Source organism: Nicotiana sylvestris, chromosome 2, assembly GCF_000393655.2.
Source record: "Nicotiana sylvestris chromosome 2, ASM39365v2, whole genome shotgun sequence".
Classification (NCBI taxonomy): domain Eukaryota; kingdom Viridiplantae; phylum Streptophyta; class Magnoliopsida; order Solanales; family Solanaceae; genus Nicotiana; species Nicotiana sylvestris.
Window position 1 is genome coordinate 116,765,034 of NC_091058.1, and position 19,897 is coordinate 116,784,930.

General features: G+C 39.9%; 1 protein-coding gene across 1 annotated transcript in view; it reads left to right on the plus strand.

The window, feature by feature from the left end:
• Positions 1-19,897, plus strand: part of LOC104237139 (uncharacterized) — a 57,718-nt gene that overhangs the window by 23,687 nt on the left and 14,134 nt on the right. The window contains exons 13-24 of the mRNA XM_009791226.2: positions 6,832-6,926; positions 7,828-7,976; positions 8,194-8,249; positions 8,326-8,539; positions 9,351-9,767; positions 9,838-10,115; positions 10,183-10,268; positions 10,350-10,436; positions 10,578-10,836; positions 10,914-11,354; positions 11,463-11,559; positions 15,185-15,507. Coding sequence (XP_009789528.1) covers positions 6,832-6,926; positions 7,828-7,976; positions 8,194-8,249; positions 8,326-8,539; positions 9,351-9,767; positions 9,838-10,115; positions 10,183-10,268; positions 10,350-10,436; positions 10,578-10,836; positions 10,914-11,354; positions 11,463-11,559; positions 15,185-15,507 — 2,502 coding nt within the window. The remainder of the gene's footprint in view (positions 1-6,831; positions 6,927-7,827; positions 7,977-8,193; positions 8,250-8,325; positions 8,540-9,350; positions 9,768-9,837; positions 10,116-10,182; positions 10,269-10,349; positions 10,437-10,577; positions 10,837-10,913; positions 11,355-11,462; positions 11,560-15,184; positions 15,508-19,897) is intronic.

Below are 19,897 nucleotides of genomic sequence, written 5' to 3' on the forward strand. Positions count from 1 at the left end.
CCGGACGGTTATATTTCACACAACAACACAACAATTCACAAAGAGTTTTCATAGACATCAATACCATTTCCATTATATGCAACAGTCCGTATACAATTTAAGTCACAACGATAATTGCCGCGACAAGTCACGTATGATATTACCACAGTTGTTTCAATTGCATCAATTACGATTTCTTTCCATCATTTGTTACACAGCTCTTACCACATAAGCACCTTCACACACACGCTTGGCTTGTTGCCATTTACTTACACCATTATATCAGGAAACTTAGCCAACAACGTTCAAGGCATATTAATCACAAGAATTCACAAATGGTCCACATAAATGACACATACCAATTACTTGTACACCAAACAAGGTGACTTTACAAAGGTTAAAGTTAGCCATCCATACCTCAAATTCGCCCTTAGTGATACTACAATGATCCAATACACTTAAGCAACCTCAATCTACAATACAACATTCAATATGGCCAATATTAGTAATAAATTCCGTAACTTATGCCATTTAGGCATATCATCAAACACCTTGTAGGTATAGATCTTTACACCCCATAACTATAGTATTGGTTCACCCAACTATCACCATTAACCAACAATTCATTCCACCATCATTCCTAACCAATTTATAATTTCCAACAACATATGTGTGACAACCCATCTTCACCCAACCAACAAAATTCCATCAAATAATCACCTTCCAATCTCTACAATGACTATGTATTTATATTAGGAACTTATGGCTTCTAATCACCACACCAAGAGTCCCAATACTTAATTCACACTCATATACCCATAATAAATTCATACATGTAAGTCTAAGGGGAGTAGGATTACCTTTTGGAAGAAATCTTGCAAAACCCTCCTTTGAGTTCTTGAAGGAATTTCTTGAAGATCTATGTGTTTTATGAGTAGATTTCATCAATACTAGTGTAGGAATAATGGAATTTTACACCAAGTTAATGAAGATTGCTTACCTTGAAGATGGGAGGGGTTGGAGGTCTTGAGAGGGTGAAGAAAACCCCAAAATTCGAGCTTGAATGATCAAAAAATGAAGGAAATATAATACCCCTTCGGTTTTTACACTGACCAGGGGTATTTTAGACATTTTACATGTTCCACCGCGTTCTGCCACGGTTTACCGGCAGAAAAACCTTGGTTTGCCGCGGTTCGCCGCAGCCGCGTTCCTGGGCGCGCTGGTGACGCATGTCCGGTAAAATGGTCATAACTTTCTGTATACACCTCCAAATGACGAACGGTTTGTTGCGTTGGGAACTAGACTCAAAGGGCTTTAATTTGATAGGTTGTGCATCACTCAACACTTTATATAACTAGAGATATGCTTGTCCAAAGTGAGGTCTTGTGCGCATTCACTTACAACTTTAGCCTATTATGAAAATTTTCCAACTTGGCTTAGACTTAGGTCTCTCCTTAGACCCCAAATTACTTATAATATGACTTATACACTTATTAACTTATCTAATTGATATCCATTATATCATGAACCCTCACTTGCACACAAGATAAAATAATTAGCCTATCTTGGCACCACAAAATCTTAGATTACTTAGCAAAATTTCCCGGGGCTTTACAACAATATCCAGACGTAGAACGTCTATCAGAAGGTGATCCTGCCCAATCAACATCTGAGTATCCAACGATCTGCTCATGGCCTCGATCCTCAAACAATAAACCTTTGCTTGGAGCTGATTTTATATACCAAAGAATGCGAACAACTGCATCCCAATGACTATCACGCGGAGAATCCATAAACTGACTCACAACACTCATAGGAAAGGAAATGTCAGGTCTTGTCACTGTAAAGTAATTTAATTTACCAACCAACTGCCTATATCTTGCAGGATCGCTAAGAGGCTCCCCTCTCCAATTCGGATCCATCGGAGTGTCAACAGGTCTACAACCTGTCATTCACGTCTCCTCAAAAATATCTAAGGCATGCTTCCGTTGTGAGATCACAATAACTGAGCTAGACTGAGCGACCTCAATACCCAGAAAATACTTTAGTTTGCCCAGATCCTTAGTTTGAAAGTGTTGAAAGAGATGCTTCAATTTAGTAATACCATCCTGGTCATTGCCGGTAATAACAATGTCGTCAACATAGACCACCAGATATATACAGAGACTCGAAGCAGAATGTCGATAGAATACAGAGTGATCAGCTTCACTCCGAGTCATGCCAAATTCCAGGATAACTGTGCTGAACTTACCAAACCAGGCTCGAGGAGACTACTTTAGACCATAAAGTGACTGGCGCAAGCGACATACAAGGCCACGAGACTCCCCCTGAGCAACAAACCCAGGTGGTTGCTCCATATAAACTTCATCCTCAAGGTCACCGTGTAAAAACATTCTTTATGTCCAGCTGATAGAGGGGCCAATGGAGAACAACAACCATGGATAGAAAAAGGCGGACTGATGCTATCTTAGCCACGGGAGAGAAGGTATCACTGTAATCGAGCCCAAATATCTGAGTATATCCCTTGGCAACAAGACAAGCCTTAAGACGGTCAACCTTACCATCCGGACCAACCTTGACTGCATACACCCAACGACAACCAACAGTAGATTTACCTGAAGGAAGAGGGACGAGCTCCCAAGTACCACTCGTATGTAAAACAGACATCTCGTCAATCATAGCCTGTCGCCATCCTGGATGAGACAATGCTTCACCTATAGACTTAGGGATGGAAACAGAGGACAAAGAAGATAGACAAGCATAATAGGGTGATGGCAAACGATGATAACTTAAACCGACATAATAGGGATTAGGATTAAGGATGGTCCGTATACCTTTTCGAAGTGCAATCGGTGTACTAGGAAGAGACAAGTCCGCAATAGGAGCAGGGTCATGTGCAGGACGTGAATCAGCTGGGCCTGATGCTGGGTGCGGACGACGATGATATGTCAAGAGTGGTGTTCCTGTGGCGGGGATTCTAGGAGAAGCCATACTAGATTCCCCAACGGTTGGAATGGGTAAGACTTCTGTGGTGGAAGGTGAAGGAGGAGCTATAGTAGACTCCTTAAAGGTCGGTATAGGTAAGACCTCAAATATATCAAGGTGGTCAGAATGGTCAGAAGAGGTAAAGAAAGGTTTAGGCTCAAAAAATGTGACGTCAGAGGACATAAAGTACCTACGAAGATCAGGTGAGTAACAACGATATCCTTCTGAACACGAGAATAACCAAAGAAGACACACTTGAGAGCACGAGGAGCTAACTTATCTTTCCCAGGGGCTAAGTTATGAACGAAACAAGTGCTCCCAAAAACACGAGGGGGAACAAAGTATAAGGGTGACTGGAGAAACAATACTGCATACGGAATCTGATTCTGGATGGGAGATGAAGGCATCCGATTAACCAAATAACAAGCTGTGAGAACTGCATCGCCCCAAAAACGCAACGGAACATGAGATTCAATGAGAAGTCTACGAGCAGTCTCAATAATGTGCCTATTCTTTCTCTCTGCAACCTCATTTTGCTGAGGGGTATAAGGCCTAGAGGTTTGATGAATAATTCCTTGAGAAGTCATAAACTACTGAAATTGAGAGGATAAATATTCTAAGGCATTATCACTGCGAAAAGTGCGAATAGAAACGCCAAATTGACTTTTGATTTCAGCACAAAAATTCTGGAATATAGAAAACAACTCAGAACGATCTTTCATTAAGAAAATCCAAGTACATCTTGAATGATCATCAATGAAACTAACAAAATAACGAAATCCCAAGGTTGAACTGACTCTACTAGGACCCCATATATCAGAATGAACTAAAGAAAAAATAGACTCTGCATGACTCTCAATACTACGAGGAAAGGAGGCTTAGGTATGTTTCCCGAGCTGACATGATTCACACTCTAATGTAGATAAACTAGACAAACTAGACACCATCTTCTGAAGCTTGGATAAGCTTGGATGTCCTAAACGTTTGTGAATTAGGTCCGGAGGATCTGTAACTAGACATGCCTTGGAGGAAGTGAGTGAGTTAAGGTAGTAAAGGCCTTCTGATTCAAGTCCTGTTCCAATCGTTTGTCCCGTACTGCGGTCCTGCATAATAAAAGAATCATCAATATAATATATACCACAATGAAGGGCACGAGTCAAACGACTAACAGATGCAAGATTAAAAGAACAGCCAGGGACATAAAGAACGGAATCTAGAGTGACAGAGGGTAGGGAATTCGCTTGTCCAACTCCTTTTGCTTTAGTTTGAGACCCATTGGCTAAAGTAACAGTGGGAAGAGACTGTGAATACGCAATATTTGACAAAAGGGATTTATTACCAGAGATATGATCAGAAGCGGCTGAGTCCACAACCCATTGTCCAAGAGTACTAGACTGAGAAACACAAGCAAAAGAATTACCAGCAACAGACTACTTGTGGAGATGTCTGCTTACTTGCCCGATATTGAAGGAACTCATTATACTCCCCTTTAGATAAAGAAAATCCCTGGTTACCTGTAGTCTCGGTCTGAGCAATATAAGCATTTTTGGGTGGTCGACCATGTAAAGAATTGCACACGTCACGAGTGTGTCCAAGTTTATGACAATAAGAGCACTTGGGTCTAGATCTTCCAAAACGACCTCCTCCTCGTCTATTCTCCATAGTTTGAGATGCCCAATTGTCCACTGTCTGGGATGCGAGAACAAACGAGTCAAGTGTCTGTGATGAGATCACTGGGTGACTTGGTGCTGCAGCAAGGCGAAGTAATCGAGAGAATAATTCATCAACTGTGGGGACAGTCGGACTAGCCAAAATTTGATCGTGTACTGAGTCAAGATCATTAGGAAGCCCAGCAAGAGTAAGAACTAGAAATATCTTTTGTCGCTGCTCTTGCTGCTTTGCAACACTCGCAGAAACTGGTATCAACTTCTCAAATTCCTCCATGACTGCCTGTACTTGTCCCAAGTAAGTATATATATCTAATTCATGTTTCTTTAAATTTGTCATCCGCGATATTACATCATAGAAACGAGATATGTCATTAGTGTATAAAGTGCGAGCCTTTTCCCAAACCAAATAACATGTCTAGAATGGACGAAACAAGGGCATCAACTTAGAATCAATAGATCGCCGCAGAATACTGCATAATTGAGCATCGATCTTCTCCCAAAGTGCTTTTGCCTTTTCATCTCCTTCACTAGACTTCGTGATTAGATGATCTTGAACACCTTGACCTTTACACCACAACTCGACAGACGAAGCCCAAGCTAAGTAGTTTGAACTTCCCATTAAAGGTTCTGAGGTAATCATAACACCGAAACTGCCAGAATCCGGGTTTTTAGATCCGAAGGCATCGACTCCCAAAGACATTGTTGGATTGAAGTGAGGCCTATGAAATTATCACCAAATAATAGAAAGAATCAACTGAAAACTCGCTGAAACAGATGAAGGAAACACTGTTTTTGCCGGAAAAAAAATCGGTGTGGTTGCTGGAAAAACTCAAAGTGGTCGGAATCAAACGAAAACAGGATGGGTAGGGTCAGAATTAGTAGCCGACCCAACTGTTCTGAAGAGCCGTCGTCAAAAAATGGCCGGAAGTGGTCGTACTCGCAGGCGCGTGGGTTCACGCGCTTGCCGGAACCCTAGCTTCTGACGGTGCGTGAGCGCGCGTGTGGAGGGTTCTGCCGGAGATGTTCACTGGGGTTTGGTCGCCGGACGATGACGGATCTTGTGGTAGTGTTGGATTTTGCACAACACTGACGGGGAGAGAGATAACGTAAACAACTTTGAAAAAGTCGCCGGAAAATTTAGGGACGATGACTTCTGCTCTGTATTTTAGTTCCCGGATGTATCTCACCACTACGGCTCTGATACCATGTGAGAAAGCACGGGAGAAAATATTATTGATATTATTCTCATATGTTAAACATGATACAATGAGCCTATATATATACATAACATGTCCTACTCCTAATACATATGGGATTAGGGTTATTTACTACTATTTACATAACTATTCTAACAATATTCACTTGCCATAAGAGAATCCCCTCTTGTTAGAACCAAAACATAGGCTAGCATAGCTATTTCAGCTGCATGTCTAAAGATTCTGTCATCATTTATTGGTTATGTAGTCCTTACACAACTTTTATGTGGAGTTCTGCTGCAAGAGAAATCAGATTCCTCAATGGAAATAGTGAGTGAAAGTTTTCTGCTAAGATTCCAGATGGGTTCTGAGAGTAGCAGCATTGTCTTTCCGCCCTTGTAAGATGTTTGGCACATTTAATTGGTGGTTGGATTAACAATGCACATTACTTTGTGGACCCAATTTAGCAGGAAAAATGCTGCTTCTGGCTTGACTTATGGGCTGTAAATATATGCCCAGTATGATGCATCTCAATTTAAGTGCTTGAAGCAGTTAGGCGTTGAATGTTAGGTTGACCACAATTTGGGACTTAATTTCACTCAAAACTTATCAACTAACCTAAATATGTGAGCCGGAGATAAGTGATTCATCTATGCATCTTTACATTGATTAGGATAAGCTTTGCTTTTCGGTCCCATGTTATGGATGATGTCTTCAGCAATGGAACATCTCGGGAACTTCTTCCACCAGTAATCTGTCATCCTTATTTTGATTTGCAACAATTGCTTTTTTTTTTTTTACCTGCTATCATGCTGTAAGTTTTTGATGAGAAAATCAAAGACAGAGAGTTGGACATGAGTCCATCTTCATGCTCTTTGAGACTGAATATTAGACATCTAACCTTGTGAAGCTTGTATTTGTCCATTCATGAGAAAAGTCATGCAGAGACTATAAATCGTCTGGTGTTTCATGTGCGAACTGATGGGTTTTAACATTTTCAGGTTGAAAACCAGTCAGGCTTATCCCTTATTTGTCAGTTCTATGATAATCAAGATGTATCAGTTGCAGGAAGACACTCCACTACCATTTTCTTGAGGTGCTTATCACAGCTTACAGTTGTTCTGCTTGTTTACTTGAAACATCCGCTGCTATGATTCAGTGGCAGAACCATCCTTGTAGAGCCAATCAACAGTCTTTAAAGAAACTACAGAACTTGACCTACTGATATATTTTTCTTTTGATATTGTAAAGTTTATTCCACACAGCACAAAGATAGAACTCGACCTACTGATTGAAAAAAGAAGGAAACTATAAACTATAACAGCAGAAGTTAGATGGGAATTTAATTTTCATGTGTCTTATGCCGTGCAAATGATTGATAAAGTCCTAGTTTCCCTTTGTGCAATTTTGGGATAAAAAAGTCGTTTCTCAATAGAGTTCCTTCTCTTTCTTTTCCCTCGATAAAGGAGACATACGTCTACTCAAGCACCCTGACCGTGTTGCACTTTCTCTATTTTACTCGTCTTTCCACAGACGACGTACAATCAGTTTTGTAGTATGTGGGCATTGTGCTTCCGCCATCCTTGAGAATGATACATCTGGCATAATCTAGAGCCTACCTTCTCAACTTGCAACCCTATTTCATCCTTGCTCAGTACAAGATAACACCAGATTAACAGATTTCGAAATAGGAAGTGTATGATGTATGTGTGTGTCTGGAATATGTTTTTTAATTTTTTTTTTTGCCTGCTGCTGATGTTTTGAATTGTGTATCACATTTATACTTAGTAAGATCCCTTATAAATTATTAAAAAAAAATTATACTGAGTAAGCTCCAGTGTCCTGGGCTTGCACGTAATTAATTTCCTTTCCACGATTTTCATTCTTATGTTTTGAGAGGTTAATCACGGTGTTTTCATTTGTATTTTTGCCTTCGCTTTATTTGAACTTTTACTTGTGTGCTCATCATGTGAGGAGCCTAACTTTTTGTCTGTAAGGCACTTGGCTTTGGCAAATCGGCCTCCGGAAGCGTCATTCTTCTCTATCCAGCTTACGGAGAGAGGATTTCTCTCTACTTCTCCACTTCATCTTTCACTCTTGGACACCCAGTCATTCGCGTGGAGACCACGTATAGTATCTCTACAAGGTGTTTCAGGCTGCTCTTCCCTCAAGTTGTTTTTTAAATATATAAATAAATTTCGCACTACTTGTTAAGACTTGGATTTTGGAGTAGCTGACACCACCAACTTGAGATAAACGACTTTTCTATAGCCTTTGCTGATAATAGGAACCACTACTAGTTCTTTGTGCATATTCAATGAATTCAAACTTAGAGCTTACTAAACTTATTTGCTATTGACCAGAGTCAAAAACTTTCCCTGGTCCATTTCTTGTGGCTGAAGTTTCACCCAGGACTGAGGTACCGCAGCTGATTATCCAGGCATGTCTAACTTAATGTTCTTATGGTTTACAATCCTCTTTCTTGATGTTTGTAGGATTGCTTGACAATCGTCGTCTCTCCATTACTAAAGATACACAATGATACTGATTTCTCAATGGAGCTGCGTTTTCAACGCCCTCAGCATAAGGAAGTTGATTATGCTTCTGTGATGCTTAAGGCCGGGGACACAGTTGACGATTCTATGGCAGCCTTTGGTGCCATAAATCTCTCTGGCGAACGAAAGAAGACACTAAATTCTTTGAGTGTTGGTATGTTTCAAGCATGTTTTCCCCTTTCAAGCTTTGATATTGAAATTGCCTGCTTCTGAGGAAAAGAACTTTATGGAATTGATTTAGATGTCATACATGTTACCTGTCTAGACGAAGTCGAACTATTACAACAACAAGTAGGCCTCAGTCAAACAAGTTGGGGTCGGCTATATCAATCCTCACTTCTCCATTTAAGCTCAACTCATGTCATCATCAATACCAAATAAAATAAAAATGAGAAATAAGTTAAATATATATAAATAATAGTAATAATAATAATAATTATATAATTATAAGCTCTCTAACAAGATTAAAAGCTATTCCCAATTAGTAGATAGCACTTGGATGAATAATTTTCTTCTATTGTGCCCTATCGCTAGCTAAGTTTGTATTGATTCCAACAATTTGGAGGTCTTGCGAGATGACTTCCTTCCATGCTATTTTAGGTCTACCTCATCCCCTTTTAACACGTTCACTCACTATATTTTCATACCATGAATCGATCTGTAGATAAACATTGGACACGGCAAAACCATCTCAAGCGAATTTTATCCTATAATGCGTTCTTACTGCATCTTCTGGCGAGTGTGGTCATTTCTGATCTTATCTAATCCTGTATGACCGCACATCCATCTTTGCATCCGCATCGCTACCACACTCATCTTTTGAATATGTTGAACTTTAGCGGCCCAACATTCACTACCGTACAAAATTGTCGGTCTTATAATTGTTCTGTAGAACTTACCTTTCACTTGATCTCTGATTAAGCTCCTAAACAAGGAAATCCATGATATTGGAACTTAATTTGCAGGTAATTTCCTATTTTCTTTTAGACCTGAAGTTACAGATGACTTAACAAATTTTGAGAATCCATCAGCTTGCTGGTCGGATGATCTTAGAGGTGGAAAGCCTGTTCGACTATCTGGGATATTTGATAAACTTACTTACCAAGTGCGGAAAGCATTTTCCTTTCAATCAATGAAATATTCTTTAAGTACAGCACATTGTGATATTAAGTCAAAGGATGGACGTGTAGCAAAGATTCATTTTCTGATTGAAAGCACTGGGAAAGATGTACCTATCGTACATCCAGATAACTTTGGGTATGCGCGTGTAGATAAAAGTTCGCCAGTTGCCTTGCAAGAGCAGAAAGAAATCTTTCTGCTTCCTACTGTTCACTTCTCCAACTTCTTAGATATGGAGATTCATGTGAGACTCAGTGATACAGGTAATAGCAAATTAAATCTGGTTCAAGTGTTAGTTGATGTATTGTATTACTGACTTTTGCTTTAGTACAGGTCTGCCGTCTACTAATGGTGTTGACTGCATATGCAATGAGGCAACTATTCCCTCTGCGTCGTCTGTAAACTTATATACAAATCCTGCTGCTATTTATTTTATTGTTACCTTAACTTCATTTGGTACAAGCTGCAAACCAATAAATAGTAGCGACAGTGCGAAACGGCTGCAGAAGCGCAAAACTAAAGTTCAGTTTTTGGATATCGAATTAGATTTTGGCACTGGCAAGTATTTTGCATTGCTTAGATTATCTCGTGGACAGAGAGGGATATTGGAGGTAATTATCCTGCTTAGCTGCTTATTACCTTACAGCAAGGTGTTAAATTTGTCTGTGTTTGGTGCAGGCTGCTGTCTTTACTTCTTACACCTTGGAGAATAATACCGAATTTTCTTTATTCTATTTTCCTGCAAATCACAAGCTTGTTTCTAGGTAAGCTCTCGTCCAAGATGAGTTGTAATTTTTTCATTTGGCTCAGTTTAGTCCTTTGCTGAGTGGTACTATTATATCCAGGCACGAGGTGGAAAATATTGCTTCTGCGGTGCCTCCAGAATTAGGATCTTATCTTCCTCCCGGATCAACAAAATCATGGTTCAGCAAGTAAAGTTTTTCTACTTTAATTCGCTAGTTCTAGTTTAGTCGAATCCATTATGTCGTCTCTCCTTGTTCCATCTATCAGCGGTTATGAAACTGTAGGCATTATGCTTTTCACCCTGCATAATTCTTGTTTATACTTGCTAGATGCCACAAGGTGCACATTACACTCTTGGATGAGAGAGCCTCTAAAGCACCCTTGGACTTGGATGCTTTATCAGGCCTTACGGAGGTGAACCTTGAAGTGGAAGGAAAATCTGGTTCCAAAACTGTTACAAAGTTAGGAGTTTCTTTGAAACCATCTGTTAGCAAAGTAGTTCCACTGCAGGTTGTATCAATGTATCCCAGATACGTCATACTAAATGAGTCAGATGAAGTCATCACTGTCCGTCAATGTTTTTTGGAGGTCTGTCTTTGTTTTTGATTTCAGATGTTAGCTTTCATTTGCTGTTAAACTGGTGACGAAATCCTTTTTTGTCTTAGGAGGATGGGACTGACACAACTGTTACACTCAACAGTAAGCAGAGAGCAGCTTTAACTTTGAGGAGTGGAAATGGGATGGCAACAATTAAAAGACGCACCCTCTTTGAGAATTTTCTCAAAAAGCATTCAAAATCCCAAAATGATTCGTCATTTTTTGTCCAATTTCAACCCAATAAGGCCAGTTTCTCCTGGTCTGGGCCAGTTTGTATTGCTTCACTTGGACGATTTTTTCTTAAATTCAAGAAGTCGACCGAGTATTCTGTTCAACAACCAGATCCTGCAACTCAGCATAACTCATCCATGTGTGAATTTGCCACTGTTCATGTGGTTGAAGATGGTCCTACAATTGTTTTACGCTTCTGTTGGCCAGCAAATATGGACCTGCCTTACCGGATTGAAAATCGCTTGGAAAATACTTCTATTACATATTATCAGAAGGAGGTTTTGTATCTCTTTTCATCGTTGTTCGATGTTTGACTTGCAAGTTTCAACATATTGTAATCACGCAATTAACTCTTATCGTGTACCTTTATCGTGGAGAACCTTCAGGGTTTAACAGAGCCGGAGGTTTTGGCATCTGGAAGTAGTGTTGGCTATGTCTGGGATGACCTGACACATGCTCATAAGCTTGTTGTCCAGATTGACGGTAGCTGTTAACCTCTTAAAATCTTCACTAGAACAGATACTATAGAAGTTTAACTGCATAGATTGATGATGCACGCTTGTTATTTTATTAGGATTAGCCTGTTGTATTTTTATACGTTGATGTTGAATAGCACGAACCGTCTCATCGAAAAGTTTTAGCTGTTGGATGGGAAATGCTTTTTATTTGCTTTTGAATTATTTGATTAGTCTAAGTTATAAAGCAGTGTCTTCACAGAATACAGGTTAAAAATTGAATTACTAAAAGATATACAATTCTGTGAAAAAGTATGATGATTTATCAATACCAATCAACTACTCCCTCCATCACAGTTTATGTGAGGGTGTTTAATTGGGCACAGAATTTGAGAAAGAAAGATAAACTTTTGAAACTTGTGATCTAAAACATGCCAGGCATGTATGTGGCTCTAAGTCATCTCATTAAGGGTAAAATGAGAAGTTTAAAGTTAAATTGTTTCTAAATATAAAAAGTGTCATTCTTTTGGGGCAAGCTAAAAAGGAAAGAGAGTCGCATAAATTGGGACAGAGGGAGTACGTCTCAGTTGTATACTCCCTTTGTTCCAGTTTATGTGAACCTATTTCCTTTTTGGTCCGTTCCAAAAAGAATGAACCCTTTCTAAATTTGGTAACAATTTAGCTTAAAGTTACAACTTTACCCTTAATGAGAAGCTTTTATAACCACACAAATACTCTGGGCCCCATTTGAACTTGTTTAGGACCACAAATTCCAAAAGTCTTCATTTTTTACTTAAACTCCGTACCCAGTCAAACAAGTTCACATAAATTGGAGCGGAGGGAGTATTAGTTAGGGCCACCTATGTCCAAAATTCTCCATGTTCATTCCACTCAATTCAAGCTCATTTCATTGCTATGCTTAATAATGTCTTTAAGAGAAATTAGGGTTTTCTATAACTATAGAGGTTCTTTAGTGCTCACACTTAACCTTACACTGATGTTCAAGTCTCTAACTAGATCAAAATGACTCATGATGCAACTGTAGCAACAACAACAAGCCTTAATTCTCATTCGTTTATATGGACTATATGCTTGCATTAAAAATTGTGACTAGGAAAATGAAGGATCAGTTGTGCTCTCTGTTTTTTATTCGAGGTATTGTATTGTTTCTACCTTTTGCGATGTGAAGTAGTTGTCTATATATTTTTTTTTCCAAATTAGTATGACTTTATGTGAGCGATATGTGGTCGACGACGGCGGATTATATGGAGGCGGCGAGAGAGGTGTTGGGAGTCTCGAAGGGTTACGCTGGCGGGCACAAAGGCGATTGGTGGTGGAATGAAGTGGTCCAAGGTAAAGTGGAAGCGAAGAAGGCGGCGTACCTGAAGTTAGTAGGGAACACATGCGAGGTAGAGAGGAGTGCGAACAGGGAGAGCTATAAAGTAGCTAGGAAGAAGACGAAACGGGCGGTCCCAAAGGCTAAGAGTGCGGCTTTTAGTCGTTTGTACGAGGAACTAGGGGCCAAAGGTAGGGAGAAGAAATTATTCCGGCTGGCCAAGGCGAGAGAGAAGAAGGCTCGGGATCTGGACCAAATGAGGTGCATCAAAGACGAAGACGGTAGAGTATTGATGGGAGAGGCCCAGATTAAGCGGAGATGACAGACTTACTTTCATAAACTTCTGAATAAAGAAGGGGATCATGATATTGTGCTAGGCGAGTTGGGGCATTCCGAGAGTCACCGCGATTTTGGGTACTGTAGGCGCATCAAGGTTGAGGAGGTCGTGAGGGCTATGTGTAAGATGAGCAGGGGCAGAGCTACCAGTCCTGACGAGATTCCGGTAGAATTTTAGAGGTGTGTGGGTAGAGCAGGTTTGGAGTGGCTGACTGAGTTGTTTAATGTTATTTTCAGGACGAAGAGGATGCCGGACGAGTGGAGGTGAAGTACGGTGGTTCCGTTGTGCATGAACAAAGGTGACATCCAGAGTTGCAACAACTATAGGGGTATCAAATTATTGAGTCATACCATGAAAGTTTGGGAGAGGGTGGTAGAAGCGAGGGTGAGGAGGACGGTGTTTGTATCAGACAACCAGTTCGGGTTCATGTCGAGTTGTTCTACTACGGAAGCTATCCACCTTATTAGGAGGTTGGTGGAACAGTACAGGGATAGGAAGAAGGATCTGCACGTGTTTATTGATCTGGAGAAAGCGTATGATAAGGTTCCTGGAGAGGTTCTTTGGAGATGCCTAGAGGCTAAAGGTGTGCCGGTTGCTTAAATTAGGGCGATTAAGGACATGTATGATGGAGCTAAGACTCGGTTTAGGACAGTGGGAGGCGACTTTGAGCATTTTCCGGTTGTTATGGGGTTACACCAAGGATATGCGCTCAGCCCATTCTTATTTGCCCTGGTGAATGGTGATGGACGCACTGACACACCGTATTCAAGGAGAGGTGCCATGGTGTATGTTATTCGTTGATGACATTGTTCTGATTGACGAGATGCGGAGTGACGTTAACGAGAGACTTGGAGGTTTGGAGATAGGCCCTTGAGTCTAAGGGTTTCAGTTGAGCAGGGCGAAGACGGAATTTCTTGAGTGCAAGTTCAGTGCTGAGCCGAGGGAAGTGGGCATGGACGTAAGGCTTGGATCGCAGGTCATTTCCAAGAGAGGCAGTTTCAAGTACCTTGGGTCGGTTATCTAGGGGGATGGGGAGATCGAAGAGGATGTCACACACCATATAAGGTGAGGTAGATGAAATGGAGGTTAACATCTGGAGTCCTGTGTGACAAGAAAGTGCCATCGCTACTCAAAGGTAAGTTTTATAGAGCGGTGGTTAGACCGGCCATGTTGTATGAGGCTGAGTGTTGGCCAGTTAAGAACTCACATATCTAGAAGATGAAAGTAGCAGAAATGAGGATGTTGAGGTGGATGTGCGGGCGCACAAGGATGGATAAGATTAGGAATGAAGATATTCGAGAGAAGGTGGGCATGACTCTCATTGATGACAAGATGCGGGAAGCGAGGCTCAGATGGTTCGGGCACGTACAGAGGAGAAGCTTGGATACGCCGGTAAGGAGGTGCGAGCGGTTGGCGTTGGTGGGTACGGGGATAGGTAGAGGGCAGCCTAAGAAGTATTGGGGAAAGGTGATCAGACGGGATATGTCGAGGCTTGAGATCTCCGAGGACATGACACTCGATAGGAAACTGTGGAGGTCGAGCATTAAGGTTGTAGGTTAGGAGGTAGTTGAGCATATTTAGTCTACCAGTGTGAGGCTAGGATGATAGGATTTAGTCTTAGACTGCTAATGGTCAATGTTGTGTTTACACTACTCTTCCGTTTTCATAGTGTCGGGCCGTATTTACTGGTTATTATTTCTGCTTTCCGTCTATTCACTGGTTCTTGTGATGTTGTTATTATTTCTATGTTTTTTTTTGTTGATGGTACTGATATATGGTCTCTTTTCGTCTTCTTGAGTCGAGGGTCTACCGGAAACAACTTCTCTATCCCCTCGGGTAGAGGTAAGGTCTGTGTACACACTACCCTCCCCAGACCCCACTTGTGGGATTTTACTGGGTCGTTGTTGTATGACTTTATTATCTATTTATTAAAAAAAGTATGACTTTATTATCTCATTTTTGGTAATTTTTATCTTGCAGCTGTACATCTACTACGTGAAATAAACTTGGATAAAGTACGTGAATGGAAACCATTTTACAGGATTAAGCAACAGAGAGGTCTAGGGTTTCACTTACCTCTGGAAAAGAAGACAGAAGATTCAAAGAAAAATAGATATGGGCAGTTAACTGGCATGGAGATCATTAAGTTGGGTTATGAAGTATATGCAGAGGGCTTGACTAGGGTTCTGAGAATTTGTGAGTTTTCTGATAGACGCAGAGGGGACACTTCATTCCATTCCTGCACAAAGATGCAGCTAAGAATTTCCTATTTTGCAATTCAATTACTGGAACGTGCAAAGCAAGTAAGTTCGTGTTTCTATGTCAGTTTTTGCTATCATTGTGTCTTTAACCATCTTTTATTTGGCTGCTGTTGATTCTTTCAAATTAACAGTTTCAATGTGCTTGAGTGAATTGTTTTTCCCTTGGAAATAAACAAGCCTTTTTAAATGTATCTCTTACCTAGTTAGCTAATCTGTAATTAGTTATACAGTGGAATAGTATGTTCCTTTCTACTAGAAATTTCCCTTTGAGAATAATTCATCTGCATAGGCATCCAGCCTGGCTTTCTTGTTAAGGGTTTTGCAGTTTGAGAAAATGGAATTTTATATAGTAATACCAGTCTAGTGGTTATTCATCTTCTGTTTCTAGAGATCAGTCTTATTCACTCTGTTCTGTGATGAAATGTAATAGTGTATCATGACTGGAGCACTTGGGTCGTCATCTTAAATTTTCTTTGACTAATGAGAATGGACTTCAGCTTATAGTTTGCAAGAAGTCTATGATGTCTGCGAAATATTCATGTTTTGTATTTTGACGGGTTTAGGGAAATATGAATTGGAATCACAGACTAATTTTATCTTCAGTACAAAGGTGTGAAAAATAGAAAATTGGTCTGTCTCAACCATTTATGGAGTAATCTAGGAGAGTCAGTAATAGGATAAGCTGTGGGTTATCTTGGAAGGTCGAGGTAGTAAATTCCATGTGGCTCATATATGGTACATCCAATTAAATGTTTGGGATAAACAGCTAATTGATATAGATTGAAGGAACAACCTAGAATATGTAGCACTAAACTGCACTAAAAGCTAGATGTTTAGTAAATCTCTTTGCTTGGAGTTACATTTTGATGTAAATAGCTCATTAGATCTATTAGATTTTGTAAGCTCCTTGAGCAGATAGGAGGTTTTTGCTTTTCAGGAGAATTGACTTTTTTGTAGTCAATTACATCCTCTGGATGATTGATTTAATGAAAGCTTACCTTACTTGATCAAAAAAATATGTAACACTAAACTAAAGTCAAAGACGAAAGTCGCTTGACCTGCTATTGTTGCCATGGTTTTGGAACGTACCTAATAGTAGAGGAAAGATATTTATTAGATATACAACCAGAAGCTCTTGAGTCAATGACCTAAGATCCAAGAGTGAACGACCGAGAAGTTTTAGCAGCAAACCTTTATAGTTAGGACGATAGAAGTTACTTCTGGAGATGACCGCTTAAGTGCTATACGCTAGAGAAACTAGGCGCCATTTGTTTCCACTTTATGGAGGTTTGAATCTGGATCATTCAGATCTCTCTATTAAGTGCATTTAGTTTGTTTTTTTCTTTCACAACCATTTTATATTAGTTCTTGATAAGTCTCAATTATTCAGATCTAGTACAGAGTCTTAAAATCATTAAGATGTTCAGTTAAAGATTTTGTGAATGTAATCTTTTACTATTACTCTATTATTACCATCACCGTCCTCTACCACCATGCAACCACCACAGCCAACCACCTATAAAACCTACCACCACTACAAATCACCTCTACCATCAGCCTCCACCTCACAACCACCATCTCAGACCGCCCTCACGGTCAGTCACCTCCACAACTAGTCATCACTACCAACCACCTCTACCACTAGCCTCCACCACACAACCATCATTGTTGACCAGCACCATCCAACCAATTCCACCGCTAGCCATCACCATCAGTCACCATCGCACATCCATCACCTCCCGCCATCAACACACAACCACCATTGCTCAACCACCATCGTCTGCTTCCTCCGCCAACTGCTGGCTATTAGAATGTGGTTCATTAAAGAAGCAATTTATGCAACACCATGTAAAATTAATATTATCTCTAATATTTTGTGGATATAATATTTATTATTTATTTATTTGAATTCCATATTTATTAATTTTAATTAAAGATAAATTATACACATTTAGATGTTGAGAAAACAAAGTCTTAATTATTCAGTATTAAAATCTAGATACAATATCTTTGACGATCAATCCAATAACACCCAGAAGATGAAAATGAGGTGTCTAGTCCTTTTCTATTTTTGGTATAAAGGAACGTATTTAGAAGACCATGAGTCTATTGTTGTTGTCTTAGAATCCTTCTGAGAAGACAAAAGATTAGGAGTTTCTTCCAGTATTTCACACGGTAAATATGGGTGACTGCACAGTTTTTGTGTAGTTTATTTATTAATATACAAATGTGTTCCTTCTCAAAAAATAAAAATCTGTGCCAATGTCTACAAAGTCAAAAAATCAGAACCTCTCAGCAAATTTAAAAGTTGCATTTTAAGGCAAGAAGATTTTCTTCTGTTCAATAAGTAAAGCAAAAGAGTCTTAATGGCTCATGAGGATAGTGCTTGCCCCTTTCTATGGAACAGTAAGTCTTCTGATGGTGCAAACTGTAGGTTATGTCCTGCTGATTATAGGTATTCTCTGATGTTCCTGTAAAGTACAGAGACAATAGAGAAATCTCTCTTATGTTGTATTCAAGGAGTAACAAGTATATATACAAGTACATAGAGCCTTAACTATGGAAAGAATCAAAAAGGAAATCCTATAAATCTGCGGTGAATCCCTATAATTATGCTAGCTATGTATATTACATAAGATTATGTCTACATTCAGATTATGTCTACGTTCATTATATAACACTCCCTCTCAAGCTGGAGCATAGATAATGATCATGCCCAGCTTGTTACAAAGGTAATCAACTCGAATTCCATTCAACGCCTTTGTGAACAAATCAACCGGTTGATCTCCTGTCTTCACGTAGCCCGTGGAGATCAAGTTCTCCTAAATCTTCTCACGAATAAAATGACACTCAACCTCAATATGCTTAGTTCTTTCATGATACAACGGATTTGACGCAATATGGAGGGCAACTTGATTGTCACACCAAAGTTTTGCTGGTATTGGATGCTCTAACCCAATTTCAGTCAACAGATGATGTATCCACATAATCTCACATGTAGACTGTGACATAGCTCTATACTCGGATTCTGCACTAGATCGAGATACAACACTTTGCTTCTTACTCCTCCATGATACCAAGTTTCCTCCAACAAAGACACAATAACCTATAGTAGATCTTCTATCAATTTCGATCCAGCCCAGTCAACATCTGCAAAACACTCAATACGAGTATGATTGTGATTGCTATATAATATGCCAAGTCCAGGAGCTCCTTTCAAGTAACACAAAATCTGTTCCAAAGCTGCCCAATGTTTGACCGTTGGTGCAGACATAAACTGGATAACAACATTTACCGCAAAAGCAATATTTGGACGAGTCACAGTAAGGTAGTTTAATTTCCCAACTAACCTCCTGTATTTCTCTGGATCGTCAAAAGGATCACCATCGTCTTTCATAAGATGCACATTAGGAACCATTGGAGTACTGCAAGGTTTAGCTGCCAACTTTCCAGTTTCTGCAAGCAAGTCAAGAATGTACTTTCTCTGAGACAAAAGAATTCCTTTCTTGCTTCTATTTACTTCTACTCCCAAAAAGTATTTCAACTGGCCCAAGTTCTTTGTATGAAACCTAGTATGCAAAAAAGACTTGAGGGAAGAAATCCCAGCATAGTCACTTCCTGTGATAACAATATCATCAACATATACAACAAGGAGAATAATGCCAGCTACTGATTTCTAATAGAAGACTGAGTGATCACACTTACTCATTTTCAACCCAAACTCCTGAACTACCTCACTGAACTTGCCAATCCAAGCTCGTGAACTCTGCTTCAAGCCATACAAGGACTTCTTTAAATGACAAAGGACTTCAAGGACTTCGAAGAGTATCATTTGATTGTTCTGTCAAAGTACGGGTAACCTTATATACTAGCCACTCATCTTCCTCCCCCTGGCTTGTAGAAATGGGAGGTGCATAGAAGAATGGTGTAGTCTCTGAAAATACCACATCAGTTGACACTAAATATTTGCCAAGCCTAGTAGAATAACATCGATACCCCTTCTGAAGGCGAGAATAGCCTAGGAAAACACACTTCACACCCTTGGGATCCAACTTGGTAAGAGATGGTCGAACATCTCGAACATAACATGTGCTTCCAAACACCTTAGGTTCCACTGGAAATAATGACTTGTTCGGAAAAAGAACACTATAAGGCACATTACCATCAAGTACACTAGATGGCATGCGATTAATCAAAAAACAAGCCGTAGAAACTGCATCAGCCCAGAACTGTTTAGGAACCTTCATTTGGAGCAAAAGTGCTCGAGCTGTCTCAAGTAGATGCCTATTCTTCCTCTCAGCAACTCCATTTTGAGAGGGTGTATCAACACATGAAGACTGATGTAATATACCATGTCGTCTCATGTAGGACTGAAATAACTCTGACGTATTCTTTAGCGTTATCACTCCTTAGAGTACGTACTGAAGCATTG